The 16547-nt window shown below is 46.6% G+C and overlaps 1 protein-coding gene across 3 annotated transcripts in view; it reads left to right on the top strand.

Annotated features, from left to right (window-relative positions):
• The window catches only part of UNC45B (unc-45 myosin chaperone B), a 34375-nt gene extending 22877 nt beyond the window's left edge, over positions 1–11498 (top strand). For all 3 annotated transcript variants that reach the window (XM_008074288.2, XM_008074287.2, XM_008074286.2), the window contains 7 exons: positions 677–804; positions 1669–1735; positions 2038–2151; positions 2753–2868; positions 3938–4055; positions 6780–6935; positions 11109–11498. In XM_008074288.2, coding sequence (XP_008072479.1) covers positions 677–804; positions 1669–1735; positions 2038–2151; positions 2753–2868; positions 3938–4055; positions 6780–6935; positions 11109–11369 — 960 coding nt within the window. In that variant the 3' untranslated portion in view covers positions 11370–11498. The remainder of the gene's footprint in view (positions 1–676; positions 805–1668; positions 1736–2037; positions 2152–2752; positions 2869–3937; positions 4056–6779; positions 6936–11108) is intronic.
• Positions 11499–16547: the final 5049 nt, after the last annotated feature.

The raw sequence follows: 16547 nt of genomic DNA, 5'->3' as shown, positions 1-16547 counted from the left end.
TTCAGTAGCTTTAGGAGTACAAGTGGTTTTTAATTACATGGGTTAATTGTATAGTGGTGAAGTCTGGGCTTTTAGTGTTCCCATCACCTCAATAGGTAATTTTTTAAAAAATGTATTTTATCTTAAAGACGTGGGGTACAATTCAGGATTAGTGGTCATTGTACAGGTAAAGTTTGGGCCTCCCTTTGGTTCTCACTTTGCCTGGTTTGAGATCAGGTACCCTTATTAATGTTATGTCCTCTCCCATCCTCCTAGTAGTTTCCAGCTACTGCCAATCCCTTTCTTATAGTATTATGGTAAATGTTCAGATGTTCAGGGTCTGCATATGAGTAACCAATACGTGCTGTTTTATCCCTTACCTCCTCCTTTGCTTGCCCCTTCTTCTGCAGTGTCCATTATGCCACTTTATATGCTTTTACAGACCCATAGCTAAGCTCCTGCATGTCAGTGAAAACACGCAGTGTTTGGTTTTCCATTCCTGAGTTACTTCACTTAGGACAATGGTATTTTTCAAGGTTGCACATTCACAGGTCCTGAGGGTTAGGCCACGGATATCTCTGGGGACCATTGCTGAACCTACCCCAAGGATTCAGACATGTACCATCTTTAGCTGCAATACAGATTGGCCTGTATTGGCCCAGGCCCCTTCCCTATTGCCATCCTTTCATCTCCCCAGGACAAGAAGGACTTTATAGACATGCGGGTGAAGCGGCTTCTGAAGGCGGGTGTCATCTCTGTGCTGGCCTGCATGGTGAAAGCGGACAGTGCCATTCTCACCGACCAGACCAAGGAGTTGCTGGCCAGGTGTGGCTGCGGTGGGCCAGGGCTGGAGGCTGAAAGACCTGGAGAGCAGGAGCCTGGACAGGGAGATAGGAATGGAGGTCTAAATGAGGGGATAAGCTACTGGGGAGGTCTAGGGGGATCAGCTTGGAAAAACAACAAGGTAGGCAGCTCGTCACAGGTGGAAGTTTGCGTCAGGAGGAAGGAGGCACTGTCTCTTCTGGTTACCTGTTCCCAGAAATTAAAGGCACAGCATCTGTGCAGCCTCACGGGGGAGGCAGGCAAGATCACAGCAACAGACCAATGCCGGAGTGCCACGAATTGAAAGCACAGAGGGCTGGCTGGGGCACAGGTTGTGGCCCCCACCAGCCAGACTGGATGGGAGGTGGGTGGGCAGCCGGGAAGGCCTCCTGGAGGATGTGGCAACTCAAAGGAGCCCTGAAGGAAGGGAAGCAGCCACCTGAATGCAGGGGAGGGAAGGGTTCCAGACAGAAGGAATAGCATCTGTAAAGACATTGAGGATGAAGGGAGAAGGAGTGAATCTGGGATTCTCTTGCAGTATGTCTGGGGCAGGGAGTGCATGGGAGAGAGCCACGTTAGATGAGACCAGAGGGGAGGTCCTGGAGTACCTCTATGTTGAAGAGTTTCTCCTGGGCAGTTGTCTCCTTAAATAGGAATGGAGGGGCTTTTTGCAGCCTCACTTGTCCTCACTTCCTCCGTGGCAGTATCTTCCCAAGTTGACTAATTCTGCGGCAAGGCACACAGTTGCACTTTCCAGAGTTTTACTATTCGTCCCAGGGTTTCACTGGCTCAAACTGGCTGGCCTGCCAACTCCTGGAAAGGGTGTGATGGGGCATTAAATGTTCTCCTTTCTCCTTGGTCCTACAGGGTATTCCTGGCACTGTGTGACAACCCAAAGGACCGAGGCACCATTGTGGCTCAAGGTGGTGGCAAGGTAATTGGGCAGGATAAGGTCCTCACCGTCCTAGAAGGTGTCATGCTAAAGAGGACCATTTACTTTTCCAGCAACTGAAGGATGGGTGGACAGAAGTGGGGGAAAGACCTTGATGTGGGTTGGGAACCGGGGAGTGAATCCATCATTAAGTACTTAATTGTTTTCTATGATGAGCAAGGACTTATTATATCTGATTCTTCCTGGATCTATGGGTGTGGCAGAGAGACAGCAGCTGGAGTGGGAGGATGGGGAGAGACCTCTGGATGTCTGTGACTGAGTAGTGACCTCGCCCTTTCTTGCAGGCCCTGATTCCCCTGGCACTGGAGGGCACAGATGTGGGCAAGGTGAAGGCAGCCCATGCTCTAGCGAAGATCGCTGCTGTCTCCAATCCAGACATCGCTTTCCCCGGGGAGCGGGTGGGTGTTTGGGTGGGTGTACAGTGGGAGGAGTTTTCACTGCTCCTAGGAGTCTTTCCCTTTGTCACCTTAACCCTGGTTGAGTCTCTGACAAACAGGACTGTCCCCCTAAAAACTAGTCATCTCAGCTACCAAGTGAAAGAAATAATCCTGCCTCTCAGGATCATTGTGGAGATCAAATCAGGCAATGCATGGGAAAGTGCTTTGGAAGCATTTTCTTTTTTTTTGGAAACAGGGTCTCACTCCATCATTCAGACTGGAGTGCAGTGGTATGATTCTGGCTCACTGCAGCCATGACCTCCTGGGCTCAGGTGATCTTCTCGCCTCAGCCTCCCGAGCAGCTGGGACTACGAGCATGCACTACCATGCACAGCTACTTTTTGTATTTTTTGTGGAGATGAGGTCTGGCTATGCCGCCCAGGCTGGTTTTGAATTCCTGAGCTCAAGTGATTCTCCTGCCTCAGCCTCCCAAAATACTGGGATTACAGGTCTGAGCCACCATACCTGACCTGCTTTGGAAACTTTAAAGCTGGGTACCTACCTATAAATGAGAGGTTCTGGGGGAACAAGTTCCCCACCTGACCCCCAGCCCCTTCCACAGGTGTATGAGGTGGTGCGGCCCCTTGTGAGTCTCCTGGACACACAGAGAGATGGGATCCAGAACTATGAGGCTCTCCTAGGCCTCACCAACCTGTCTGGGCGGAGTGACAAACTCCGGTGAGTGGGGCAAGGTGGAGAGGATGGGGTGAAGAAAGGTGACCCATGAAGTGTTTGGTTGAAATTTCATATACTTAATGTGCTAAAACTGCTCTCCTGGAAGTGACTGGAAACAAAGGCAATGGGAGGGATTTGAGCTAGCGCTTGGAAAAGCATGTTGTGAATGTTAGAAGCCAAAGGACACTATAAAACATTTCTTTCTAAAGTAGTAAGTAGATATCCAGGTGGATGGTGGGGATGAAGTACATTTCTTCTTGGAAGCAGGGGTATGGTGGAATGTATTGGAGTGGGATTGAGTTGCAAGTAGCAGAAAACTCAACTCTAATAGGCTTAAGTGTTGACTCATGTAAATTAAAAGTCTGGGGCAACCAGATTCAGGCGTGGCTTGGATACTGGGCTTAGGAAGCTACCCTGGGTCCTTGTTCTCTCTGTGTCTCTTCCCCTTTCTGTGTTGTCTTAGTTCTCAGATGAGCTCTTCTGCTCTTTCTTGGTTGTAAGGGCAGCTCTGGACTTCACATCTTCTTGGCTTCATGTACAGCAGGGGAAAGAGAAAGAGAATTTCTCTTCCCCAACAATAATACAGATTCTTAGTTGGGTGACATGTTCATCCCAGAGCCCATTGCTATGGCCAGGATGCTATGCTATGTCATTTAGTTTAAGTCCATGGTGCCCATCCTGGAGCTGGGGGATGTTCAAATGCCATGAAAACCATGTTGGAAGGCTGGGCGTGGTGGCTCATGCCTGTAATCCCAGCACTTTGGGAGGCCGAGGTGAGAGGATTGCCTGAGCCCATGGGTTCGAGACCAGTCTGGGAAACTTGGCGAGACTTTGTCTCTACAATAAATCAAAAAGTTAGCCAAGCATGGTGGCACATGCCTGTGGTTCCAGCTACTTGGGAGGCTGAGGTGAAAGGATCCCCTGAGCCCAGCAGGTCAAGGCTGTGGTGGCCATGAGCGTACCACTGCAGGGATACCACCTGGATGGAGGAATGGCCCCTGGGTGTCCAGAAAACCCACACGCTCACTATAGAGAACTCAAGAGCCTCTCTTCCTTCACCCTCCCACCCTAGGCAGAAGATATTTAAGGAGAGAGCTTTGCCAGACATCGAGAACTACATGTTTGAGAATCATGACCAACTGCGGCAGGCGGCCACTGAGTGCATGTGCAACATGGTGGTCAACAAGGAGGTGAGGGTGGGGACTTGGAATGGAGATGGGGCATGATCAAGGTGCAGAAAGTCAGGTCAGAGGTCAGGGCCACGGGTGAGATTGGGGCTATTATGATAGCACTAAGGTAGTATTTTGACCAGAGAACCCAGGAATCCCCAGATCTTTCCCAGATTACAGCCTCCCTCCCTCCCTGTGAAGGCCCTGAGAGAAATATATACATGAAGAAAAAAACACAAAGTAATCTTATCCTAAGCTGGAGCTTTGACTCCAAAGCATGGGCTAGATGAGGTGAAAGATACCATTTCCCAAAGATACTTAGGCCTAAATAACCTCATAACAGAGCAGGATATGAGACCAGTGTCTGTTAGAGGTCAAAAGAAGCTAGACCATTTGCATTTACTGAAGCTCACATATACGAAAAGAAGAAGAAATGCCAAAATACAGTTAGAAACTGATTTTAGGCCGGGCTCGGTGGCTCAGTTTGTAATCCCAGCACTTTGGGAGGCCGAGGTGAGTGGATTGCCTGAGCCCGCGGGTTCGAGACCCGCCTGGGCAACTTGACAAGACCTCATCTCTACAACAAATCCAAAATTAGCCAGGCATGGTAGCACACACCTGTAGTTCCAGCTACTTGGAAGGTTGAAGCGGAAGGATTGCCGGAGCCCAGCAGGTCGAGGCTGTGGTGGCTGGGAGCGGCCATTGCACTCCAGTCTGGGTGACAGAGTGAGACTCCAACTCAAAAAAAAAGAAAAGAAAAAAAAGAAACTGATTTTAGAATATGTTAGGCCAGGTGTGGTGGCTCATGCCTATAATCTCAGCACTTTGGGAGAATTGCTCGAGCCCAAGAGTTCAAAACCAATCTAGGCAACATAGTGAGACCTTGTCTCTACAAAAAAAAAAAAAAAAATTAACCAGGTGTGGTGGTGCACACCTATAATCCCAGCTGCTTGGAAGGCTGAGGTGGGAGGATCGTCTGAGCCCAGGGGATCGAGGCTGTGATTCTGTGACCTGTGATTCTGCCACTACTTTGGCTTGAGTGACAGAGTGAGACCTCCAACTAAAACCCAAAAAAACAAAGATGAATATTTTAAATGTTTAACATTTAATGAACCATCGCAGTTTCCAAAGAAACTTCAGTGTAATATAACTGTGCTCTTCGCAGAATAATTATAGAATTTATAAAAATAAAATGAACTCAGAATATACTATCGGCCTTATGGTCCAGTAATGGGACAAATTATAACCATCTGCTGAATACCTTCTCACCATCCCATCAGAGTATAATCTTATTAGAAATAACTACATAGTCTACATTTGAGGCCCTTCGCGAATGTGAGTGCCAGGCCAAGAGGCCTTTCTGGCCCTCATGTAGGGGCTAGTGTGAGACCCAGTCTGTTTACCCTCAATACCTAAACCTCGGATCTTCTCACTGTTACAAGAGGAAAGTCTGACCCATTAAAATTGTTAAAGTCAAGGAAAACAAAGCTACCAGGGTCTACCAGGGAGCTGACCTAAGGCTGAACTGGAGGTCTGGCAGCTGTGTGGGAGAAAGTATGTCCATTGAGATGGGGTGGGGGTGGGGATGGGGGATGGAGAGAGACAATAAGAGGGGAGAGGCAATCTTCCCTGTGGGGGCACCAACTGCTGCAACAATCCCAATGAAAATACAGTACTCCCAATAGGATAGAAATTCATTTCTTGCTCACCACATCATAGTCCCATTTGGATGAGTGGCTCCCTTCCAAACAGCGACTCAGGGATCTAGGCTTCTTTGATTATCAAAAACTGTCTCTTCCTCTGCTACCCTGGGAGTGGTCTCCATTCTGATTATTGGGGAGAGAGACCATGGGACAGGCACCTGTAGTACCCAACTGTGGTGACCTGGGAGTGACACACATCACTTCCACTCACGTTCCATCCATGAGAACTAGGCCACTGCCCCATGTAGGTGTGAGAGGAGGGGGACTGTAGTCCTTGGTGGGACAACTGCTTCCCAGCAACTCTTCATGAACATGAGGCCAGGCCAAGTGGTCCTTCTGGCCCTCATGTAGGGCTAGTGTGAGGCCAGGCTGTGCCCCATGAGAGGGGGCCATGCTGCCATACTCTCACTTCTGATGACCACTACTCCAGCTTCAGAGATATGCACGTGTAGGGTTACTCGTGGGCAGCTGTGACCTTTGTCACAGTTCCACGTCTAGGAAACCTGACCCAATAAAATGCCCTTAAACTTGGTCAAGCAGATTTTACCAGTAGCCTATAGGAGTGAAAGTGAGATGCTGTGAGGGTTAATATCTCTCTGAGACATGTCAGGGCCCTGGCCCCAGGGAGGCTCTTCTGATTTTTTAGGTCCTTGGGAAGTCTCATCCTTCATCTGGTGGAGATGGCACAGCAGATTTTAATACCAAGTAAACTACCTAAATGTCCCCTGCTCCTTTCCAAGTCCCTGCAAAGTCATTTTATGGCAGACCCTGAAAGCCCATCGGTTCTTCAGGTATCATCTTTGGGAGTCTGTGCCTGCCTCTTTCCCCTGGTGTGGAGAACTGAATGCAAACAGAGGTGGTGAAACACCCTAGAAGAGGAATCCCTTATTTTCTTTACCCTTTAGCTGGAGGAATTTGTAGCCCCTTCATCCAACAACAGGAAGCCTTCCTGGGGGAAGTGACATGAATGAGCTGTTTAGGGGATCACTCTGAGGGATCCTGGGTCAGAGAACTTCCTATGCTGTGTACTCGCCTCCCACAGGTACAAGAGAGGTTCTTGGCTGATGGGAATGACCGGCTGAAGCTGGTGGTGCTGCTCTGTGGGGAAGACGATGACAAGGTGCAGAATGCAGCTGCGGGGGCCCTGGCCATGCTGACAGCAGCGCACAAGAAACTGTGCCTCAAGATGACTCAAGTGGTAAGAGTGGGTTCTGAGGACAGGAAGGGCTGGGGGACTCTGGGGAATCTCCCCACCCTGAGACCACACCCCTCCCAGCCCCCAGGTATCTGTTCCTACCACCTACAGAGAGGAGGGTCTGTTCCCTTCAGCATCTTAGTTCATTATTTGGTCCTTCCAGATTTCTATCTGAAATCCCTTCCACTGTAGTTTCTCCATTGCTTTTTGTTGGTGCACACAACTCATTACTTACCAATAGTCACAGCAATGTTAACTATGGCCGTGGGGCTCCCAAGTTTTCTAATCTTTTTATTTTTTTTTTTTAGTTGGAATCTTACTCTGTCGCCCAGGCTGGAGTACAGTGGCGTGATCATGGCCACTGCAGCCTCAACCTGCTGGGCTCAGGCAAGCCTTCCACTTCAGTTTTCCAAGTAGCTGGGATGTTCGTTACCACACCGGCTAATTTTTTAATTTACTGTAGAGATGAGGTCTCGCCATGTTGACCAGGTTAGTCTTGAACTCCTGGGTTCAGGAAGTCCTCTTGCCTTGGCCTCCCAAAGTGCTGGGATTACAGGTGTGAGCCATCATGCCTGGCAGACAGATTCTCTTAAGTGGACATGATGACCAGTCCCTGTGGTGGGACTGTGGACATCACAGCTGGTGCAATGGGAATGATAGAATGATATTCACATAGTCACCAACATGGAGGTGCAAAATTAAACTTTCCACATTTCACCAAACTGAACTTAGTTGATGGGCACTCATCTCCCTTGATGGTGAAACATGTAAACATCTAAATTTGAATGTACTCACCTCCAGTTTAAAGGCAGGTTCTTTTAGGCTATGCATGGTGGCTCATGTCTATAACTGAAGCACTTTGGGAGGCCAGGGCAGGAGGGTTCCTTGAGCCTAGGAGTTTGAGATCAGCCTGAGCAACATAATGAGACCCCTATCTCTACAAAAAAACTTAAAAAATTAGTTGGGTGTGGTGGCGTGCACCTGTAGTCTTAGATACAATACTCAGTGGGCTGAGGTGGGAGGATTGCTTGAGCCAAACAAGCTATGATCACACCATTGCACTCCAGAGCGAGACCCTGTCTCAAAACAAAACAAACATACAGTCAGGCTCTTTTAGATAGTCAGTTGAAGGGGTGTGTGAACAGATGGGTGTGTTCTCTAAGTTCAAAGGGGGCTTACACTGTCCTGGCACAAGGTGAGGGTGTCTTTGCTGGATGTAGCTCGTCCTGTGTGGTCTCTGGTCTTTGACCCCTTTCCTAAGGCAAGCTTCTCAAAACTGTAACGTATATGAGAATCACCTGAAGAGCTTGTTAAAACATTCTCCCCAGATATTCTGATTCAGTAGACTGGAGGTGTAGCACTTCTGACTTGGGGACCACACTTTGAAACTACTGCCCTAGAGTCGCCTCTGCTGGAGTAACTGGTCATATAACCCCTGTTGACAGGTTCTCGCAGGACATCTGTGGCTCCTTCCGCTGACAGTAAGCCAGGCATTGCCCTAAGTGTTTATATATGTTTTGTCATTTAGTTCTCCCAATGACCCTATAAGGTGGATATTATTATTATTATCCCTAGTTTATAGATGAGTCAATGGAGGTGCAGAAAATAATTAGCCTAAGGCCACACAGAGAACTCTTGGCTGCATTTTTGTCCTGCAAAGATATCCTGGGGATTATGTGAAGCTGCCCAGACCCATCTTTTGTATGGCCTTGTGGCCACATTGGATGCTGGACATCTCTACAGTCTCATGTCGGCTGGGATATGCCTGGGGAAACAAGACAACAGTTCTTACCCTGGGATTCTATCCCTATTGGGTTTCTATCACCCTTTCCTTTGACCCGCAATGATTCATTCTAGAGGGTAATGGGCCTTGGAGCCATTATCAGTTACCCATTGGCACAGAACCTTTCCCTGAGCCCTACCACAGCTAGCTGAGCTTTCATTTTCTTTCCTTGGGGTAGAAGACTCAGTTCAGAGTTTATAAAAGTTCACTTAGATGCCCAGAAGCCAAGAAGTTGCCTTTTCTCCTCCTCTGTGTCTGTCTCTCATCTGAAAGCAGTATATGTAGAAAGTGATCCCGCCGGGCTCGGTGGCTCAGCCTGTAATCCCTCGCCTTTGGGAGACTGAGGTGAGTGAATTGCCTGAGCCCGTGGGTTCGAGACCCGCCTGGGCAGCGAGACCTCATCTCTACAATAAATAAAAAAATCAGCTGGGTGTGGTGGCGCATGCCTGTAATTCCGGCTACTTGGAAGGCTGAGGTGGAAGGATCGCCGGAGCCCAGCAGGCCGAGGCTACGGTGGCTGGGAGCGGCCACTGCACTCCAGTCTGGGCGACAGAGTGAGACTCCAACTCAAAAAAAAAAAAAAGAAAGTGATCCCTTCGACAAATGCCAAGTGAGGATAACAGGAATGAGGAAGCCTGAGGGGGCAGAACTTTGGGTTGGTATCTTAAATCATCAACCCTGTCCATTTCCACTTATTGAGTACTTACTACACTTCAGTTCTCCAAGTATCATCTTATTAAATCATCACAACATTAGAGGTAGGCATAGTGGCTGATAGATGAGTCTCCTGAGGTTTGAGGAGATTAAATAACTGAGCTCAGGTTATACAGTTCGTAAATGGCTGAGCTGGGACCTGAACAGTCATCTCTCTGACACCAGAACCCATGCTGATGATGATTCTACTCGGCTGCCTGTGTGTGTCTATTGAATGATACAGGAGTCAAGCCTCCCAGGTTTTTGTTTTTTTTTTTGAGTTGGAGTCTCACTCTGTTGCCCAGACTGGCGTGCACTGGCCGCTCCCGGTCACCACAGCCTCGACCTGCTGGGCTCCAGCGATCCTTCCACCTCAGCCTTCCAAGTAACTGGAAGTACAGGTGCGCGCTACCAAGCCCAGCTAGTTTTTTGATTTACTGTAGAGATGAGGTCTCACCAAGTTGCCCGCGTGGGTCATGAACCCGCGGGCTCAGGCAATCCTCTCACCTCAGTCTCCCAAAGCGCGGCATTACAGGCTGAGCCACTGAGCCCGCTGCCTTCCAGATTTTTTTTTTTTTTTGAGTCAGAGCCTGTTGCCCAGGCTGGAGTGCAGTGACACACTCACGGCCACCGCAGCTTTGATCTGCTGTGCTCAGGAGATCCTTCCAAGTTGCTGAAACTACAGGCATGCGCTACCATATCTGGCTAATTTTTAAATTTATTTATTGTAGAGACAAGGTCTCGTCAAGTTGCTCAAGCTGGTCTTGAAACCCTGGGCTCAGGCAATCCTCTTGCCTTGGCCTCCCAAAGTGCTGGGATTATAGGCTTGAGCTACCTTACCCCACCTAGTCTTCCAGTTTTATTCTTAGCTTCATCCCTGTCTCCTGGGGTCATGCAAAGTGGCCTCCTCATGCTTAGTAGTTGGGCTGCCTCACGACTGGAAAGGGAGGAGGAATGGAGGGGAAGACACACCCCAGTCTCTTGCGTTGATTCCAGTCAAAGCCAGGGCTGATGAAGAGCATGTTTGCATGTCTAAAAGAGTACCTGGGTGGCAGAGGCAGGCATTTCCCATGTGCCCAGGGTGAGAATCTTCCCTTTGAGCACTGCATCCCTGTTCTGCTCAGGAATGCAGTGGGCCTTGCCCTTTGATTCTCAGTCTGCTTGAGAAATAAATGGATGGGGGATATTAGCCCTCTACCATTTTCCAGGTGTATGACCATAGCTAAGTTACAGCTATTCCTTTAATCCTTCTGTAGTGGTTCATTTCTGTTCTGATACCTGAGACTAGGTAATTTATAAAGAAAAGAGGTTTACTTTGGCTCATGGTTCAGGAGGCCGAGAAGTCCAAGACTGGGTGACCACATCTGGTCAGCTTCTGGTGCGGGTCTCAAGCCATGTCATAACACAGTGGAGAAGTGGGAAAGGAAGTAGGTATGTGTGAAAAGGGCAAAACACCAGAGGCAGCACATAGGGCCATGAAGAGCTCTTGTAGCTGATCTAGTCCCTTGAGAGCAAGAATTCACCCACTGCTGCAAGAATTAACCCAATCTTGTGAGAGCAGCATTAATTCCTCTTAATGATCGAATTGCCTCTTAAAGACCCTACCTCCCACCACTGTCACACTGGGGACCAAATTTCCACCATGAATTCTGAGGACACACTCAAATCTAGTACCTTCCTTACCCTTTCCCCCTCTCCAGACATCCCAATGGTTGGAGATCCTACAACGACTTTGCCTGCACGACCGGCTGTCTGTCCAACACCGGGGTCTGGTCATTGCCTACAACCTGCTGGCAGCTGATGCTGAGCTGGCCAAGAAACTGGTGGAGAGTGAGATGCTGGAGATCCTGACTGTGGTGGGCAAGCAGGAACCAAACGAGAAGAACACGGAAGTGGTCCAGACAGCCCGGGAATGTCTCATCAAGTGTATAGATTATGGCTACATTAAACCAGTGTCTTAGACTGGGATCCAGGGGGCTGCTGGGACTGGTTCTGTACCATGCAGAGTCCTGAACTGGGAACTCCTGGAGGGTCAGGTTGTCCAGGGATCACAGCATAACAATGTAGTCTCAATATAAAGGAAAGACTTGATTGTTCCATGAGTTGTGAGCCTTCCCCTTTGTTCTGGCAAAGTTTGAATGTTTCACTATCTCTCTTGCTCTCTGTCTCTTTACATGTGTCATGTTCCAGAAACTCCTAGAATAATTTTTAACTATGATTAGAAGACAGGTGGGATGATTCTTCTGTACCCATTCTGAAGGCAATGACAATGGGTTGAAGTTTTTATATTTTGGAAAATGGATTGTGTGGTAAGAACTAATAAAGGCACACATAAAGTTAGGTAAACATAAAGATTAATGTTATTGTATTTGATGCTGATCTGTGCTGGTTTTCATACCTTGTCTCCCACACTGCTGGAATTAAGCTGTTTAGAACTTCATGTTGGCCGGGCGTGGTGGCTCAAGCCTATAATTCCAGCTACTTGGAAGGCTGAGGCGGAAGGATTGCCTGAGCCCAGCAGGTTGATGCTGGGGTGCTGGGGTGGCTGTGAGGGGGCCACTGCACTCCAGCCTAGGCGACAGAGTGAGACTCTGACTCAAAAAAAAAAAAAGAAAAAGAAAAAGAACTTCATGTTTCACCCACAAGCCCTCTGTCCCAGTCCATGCCCACTCCTATCACTCATCTGTGATGGAAATAGAGTTTAGGTTCAACAGTGTGACATGATTTTTTAAACAATTTCAATTACTTTGGGGGTACAAATAGTTTTTGGTCTGGGCTTTACGAGTACCTATCACCCCCATCTGTGCACATTGTACCCTATTGGTGATTTTTCTTCCCTCCACCCCTTCCCCTCTCTCCCTTCTGAGTCTCTGGTGCACTGTGACATGATCTTTGCAATTTGCTTGGGAAAGTCTTCCAAGTAAAACAGACATAATGAATGTAAACGAAACCAACTCAAAGTTCTTCATTGGTTCATGTATCTTGGCCATCCAGGGAAGGGCCTGACACTGTTAGACCCAGAGGCTCAAATGTTGTCACCAATATTATTATCGGTGTGTGTGCCCTTTTCTTTCTCTTATCCCCCTCTCCCATATCTTGTCTTTGATTTCCGCTGAGTTAACTTCATTCTCTGGCAAGCTCTCTCCATGTAGTAGGAAAGATCATCCCCAGCAGCTCCAGACTTACATAGTTGTTATAGTTCACTATGGATGAGAAGAGAGAGAAGTATTCTCAGTAACCCAGCAAAATTGCCAGGGATGACTCTGATCTGTCTGTGTCTCAGGTCACATTTCCATCCATGAGCCAATATATCCAGGGTGTAATACTAACTGGCCAGGGCTGGTCATATATGCATGTCAGGGGTGAGAAAGAGCTTCATCCCTATCCGATTGACATGGACTGATTAGGGTGATTAAGGAACAAAAGAGGCATGCCACCATAAAAAAAGTTGGGCAGACCAAAGAACTTGTTCTATACATCAGGCCTAGCTACAAAAGAATGGCATAAGTAATATGCTTGTAGATCTGAACTTCTCTAGTAATATTGCCTTTCTAGTGTAGTTAAGATAACTATGATCTAGTACTGACATTCTAGTATATCCCAATTTTATCCATGTTTATTGAAGGGTCAACAATTCTATTCTCAGCACTGGATAGAGAGTAGGGCATTCAGATTTATGGTTCTTGATACAATAAGTAAAAATTTTTTGGTATAATAAATGTAACTGTATATATGCCCGGGACATCAGCTGGACAAGGGACAGATTATTGAAAAGTTGCACTGTTAGGACATGGACCAAATCCAACACAATACCCCATTATACTGCCAGAGAACACGTGCGAATATCAGGAAAACCATAGTTTCTCAGTTCTTTCCTGCACTAACATCTTCACATACAACCTCCATTTTGCTAAGTCTTGCATGGGTTTCTTTCACAGAAGAAAACTAAACTCATCCTACCCTTCTTATTCTAATAGAGAATGACAATCAACTTTGGGGTGTAGCCCTTTTGAAAATACATACAACATTCATTGTCAGTAAATGGTGTGATTTGATCTCCAGCCAAATTCTTCTTTTCTCATATTTGGGATGGAGTGAGTATATTTAGCTCCTTATGAGAAAAATCTCTCAGAAGTAGCACCACAGTCTTACTCATTTTGACTTTGAGGAGGTAATATCTGTCAGAGGCATTCAGGGTCAGTTGGATAAATCTTATCTTGTTTGGGTTGAAGAGACCACATTCTTTAACATGAATTTTCTGCAAATAGTCCAAGAAGATCCAAAGAAACCAATCACCTTGGGAGGGAAGGTGAATTCCTTTATCTGATTTTTGTCACAGGATGCGTCCCATTGTCTGGCCAAGAAATCTTCATGGTAGACCTTTAAGGAAAGCTATGAGAAATGGTCTTTGTTTCTCACTGTTCAGGTTATAAAAGCAGTTGGCTTTTCCAGTCTGGACTCTTAGTCATTTTTGCTTTGTAGACCACAGGTAAGAAGGCTTTTTCAGCAGAGTTCTATTTCTTTCTATCTGTGCTTGCAAATAGGTCAATGCTAGCCTGAGCTTATCTCTTTATTGAAGTAGTTTGCTAAAAATAAAACAAAACAAGAAACAACCAATACTTGCCAACTTTCTAAGTTTTTCCAACCAGTTCTCTTAGAGAAAAATCATGAATTAGAGGTATGTTTCTTCATTTTCCAACATATAATGGAAAAATTCAATAATTTTATCATTGCTTTTTAATTTAAGTACATTGTTGTCAGAGAACTTGCTCTGTATGATATTAATCCTTTGCCAGTTAAGTACACAATCTTTCTGGGTGTGGTGGCTCACACCTGTAATTCCAGCACTTTGGGAGGCTGAAGCGAGAGGATTGCCTTAGCTCAGGAGTTCAAGACCAGCCCGGGCAACATGGTGAGACCTTATCCCTACGATAAATAAAATAATAAGAATAATAACAATAACAGCAGCAACAACAACAATAATAATAATAATAATTAACCAGGTGTGGTGGCGCATGCCTCTAGTCCCAGCTACTTGGAAGACTGAGGCAGAAGGATTGCCTGAGCATAGCAGGTTGAGGCTGCAGTAACCGTGATCTGCCACTGAACTCCAGCCTGCATGACAGAATGAGACTCAGTCTCAATAAATAAATAAATAGGAACAATAAAACTAGAAGGCCAGGTGCAGTGGCTCATGTCTATATTCCCAGAACTTTGAGAGGCCAAGCAAGGTGAGAGGATTACTAGAGTTCAGGAATTTGAGACCAGCCTGGACAGCATAGCGAGACTCTTGTCTCTACAAAAAAAATCAGAAAAGTAGCTGGGCATGGTGGTATACTTCTGTAGTTCCAGCAACTAGGGAGGCTGAGGTGGAAGAATCGCCTAAGCCCAGAAGGTCGAGACTTTGGTAAGCTGTGATCATGCCACTGCATTCCAGCTTGAGTGGTAGAGTAAGACCTCAACTCAAAATAAGCAAGCAAGCAACCAAAGAAACAAGCAAAAAACCCTAGAAATCTTCTAGAAGACAACACTGGAAAATATCTTTGTGTCTTGGAGTAAGCAAATATTTCTTTCTTTTTTTTTTTTTTTTTTGAGTTGGAGTATCACTCTGTCACTCAGACGGGAGTGCAGTGGCCGCTCCCGGCCACCACAGCCTTGATCTGCTGGGCTCCGGTTATCCTTCTACCTCAGCCTTCCAAGTAGCTGGCACTACCACGCCCGGCTACCATGCCCGGCTAATTTTTGATTTATTGTAGAGATGAAGTCTCGCCAAGTTGCCCAGGTGGGTCTCGAACCCGCGGGCTCAGACAATCCACTCACCTGGGCCTCCCAAAGTGCAGGGATTACAGGCTGAGCCACTGAGCCCAGCCAGCAAATATTTGTTAAATAACACTTAAAAATAGGCCAAGCACAGTGGCTCAAGCCTGTAATTCTAGCACTTTGGGAGGCCGAGGCGAGAGGATTGCCTGAGACCAGGGGTTCAAGACCAACCTGGGCAATTTGGAGAGAACTCATCTCTACAGTAAATCAAAAAATCAGCCGGGCATGGTAACATGCACCTGTAGTTCCAGCTGCTTGGAAGGTTGAGGCGGAAGGATTGCCTGAATATAGCAGGTTGAGGCTGCGATGGCCATGATGTGCCACTGCACTCCAGCCTGGGAGACAGAGTGAGACTCCAACTCAAAAAAAAAAACCAAAAAATAAATAAGACTTAAAAGTACTAACCATAAAGGAAAATATTGATAAATTGGACTTCACTAAAATAGGGAATTTCAATTTATCCAGAGGTGCCACTGAGAGAGTAATAAAGTCAGTCACCGAGTGGAAAAAGATTGCTAAACATTTAATCAACAAAGGGTTATATTGTATCTGGAATGAAATGGGTTTTTTTTTTGTTATTGTTTTTTGTTTTGTTTTGTTTTTTGAGTTGGAATCTCACTCTGTCACCCAGACTGGAGTGCAGTGGCCACTCCTGGCCACTGCAGCCTCGACCTGCCGGCCTCTGGAGATCCTTCCGCCTCAGCCTTCCAAGTAGCTAGAACTACAGGCACGTGCTATCACGCCTGGCTAATTTTTTTTTATTTATTGTAGAGATGAGGTCTCACCAAGTTGCCCAGGCGGATCTTGAACCCGTGAGCTCAGGCAATCCACTCACTTCAACCTCCCAAAGGCGCGGGATTACATGTTGAGCCACCAAGCCCAGTTTGAACAGGCTCTTTATAAAAGAGGCCAAAAAGTATATGAAAAGGTGCTCAGTCTTACTAGTCATCAGGGAAATGGAAAAGAAAATTATAATGAGATGTCACTCTAGACCCATCAGAATAGTTAATATTAAAACCACTGAAAAAATCAAGTGATGGTGAGAATGTGGAGTAATGAAAACTCATATGCATTTACATTGGGAAGTTTAGGGAAGTGTATGTGGCAGTATCTCTTAAAAGTGTTTGGCATAAAATTGAACATATGCACAGCCAGCAACTCTGAGGTTCACAGCCAACGGAAATATGTACTTACGTACATGTATAACAGTGAGAGAGAACATTTTTCATCATGGCTCCCAAAATGGAAAACAATACACCATTGTAAAGGACAAAATACTGCTACATGTGACTGACAAACATATGAAAGAAGCTAGGTCT

This window comes from Carlito syrichta, unplaced genomic scaffold, assembly GCF_000164805.1.
Source record: "Carlito syrichta isolate Samal-C Ts95f unplaced genomic scaffold, Tarsius_syrichta-2.0.1 Scaffold316387, whole genome shotgun sequence".
Lineage (NCBI taxonomy): Eukaryota > Metazoa > Chordata > Mammalia > Primates > Tarsiidae > Carlito > Carlito syrichta.
The sequence above is the reverse complement of the archived record's forward strand: the minus strand, read 5'-3'. Positions and strand labels throughout refer to the sequence as shown.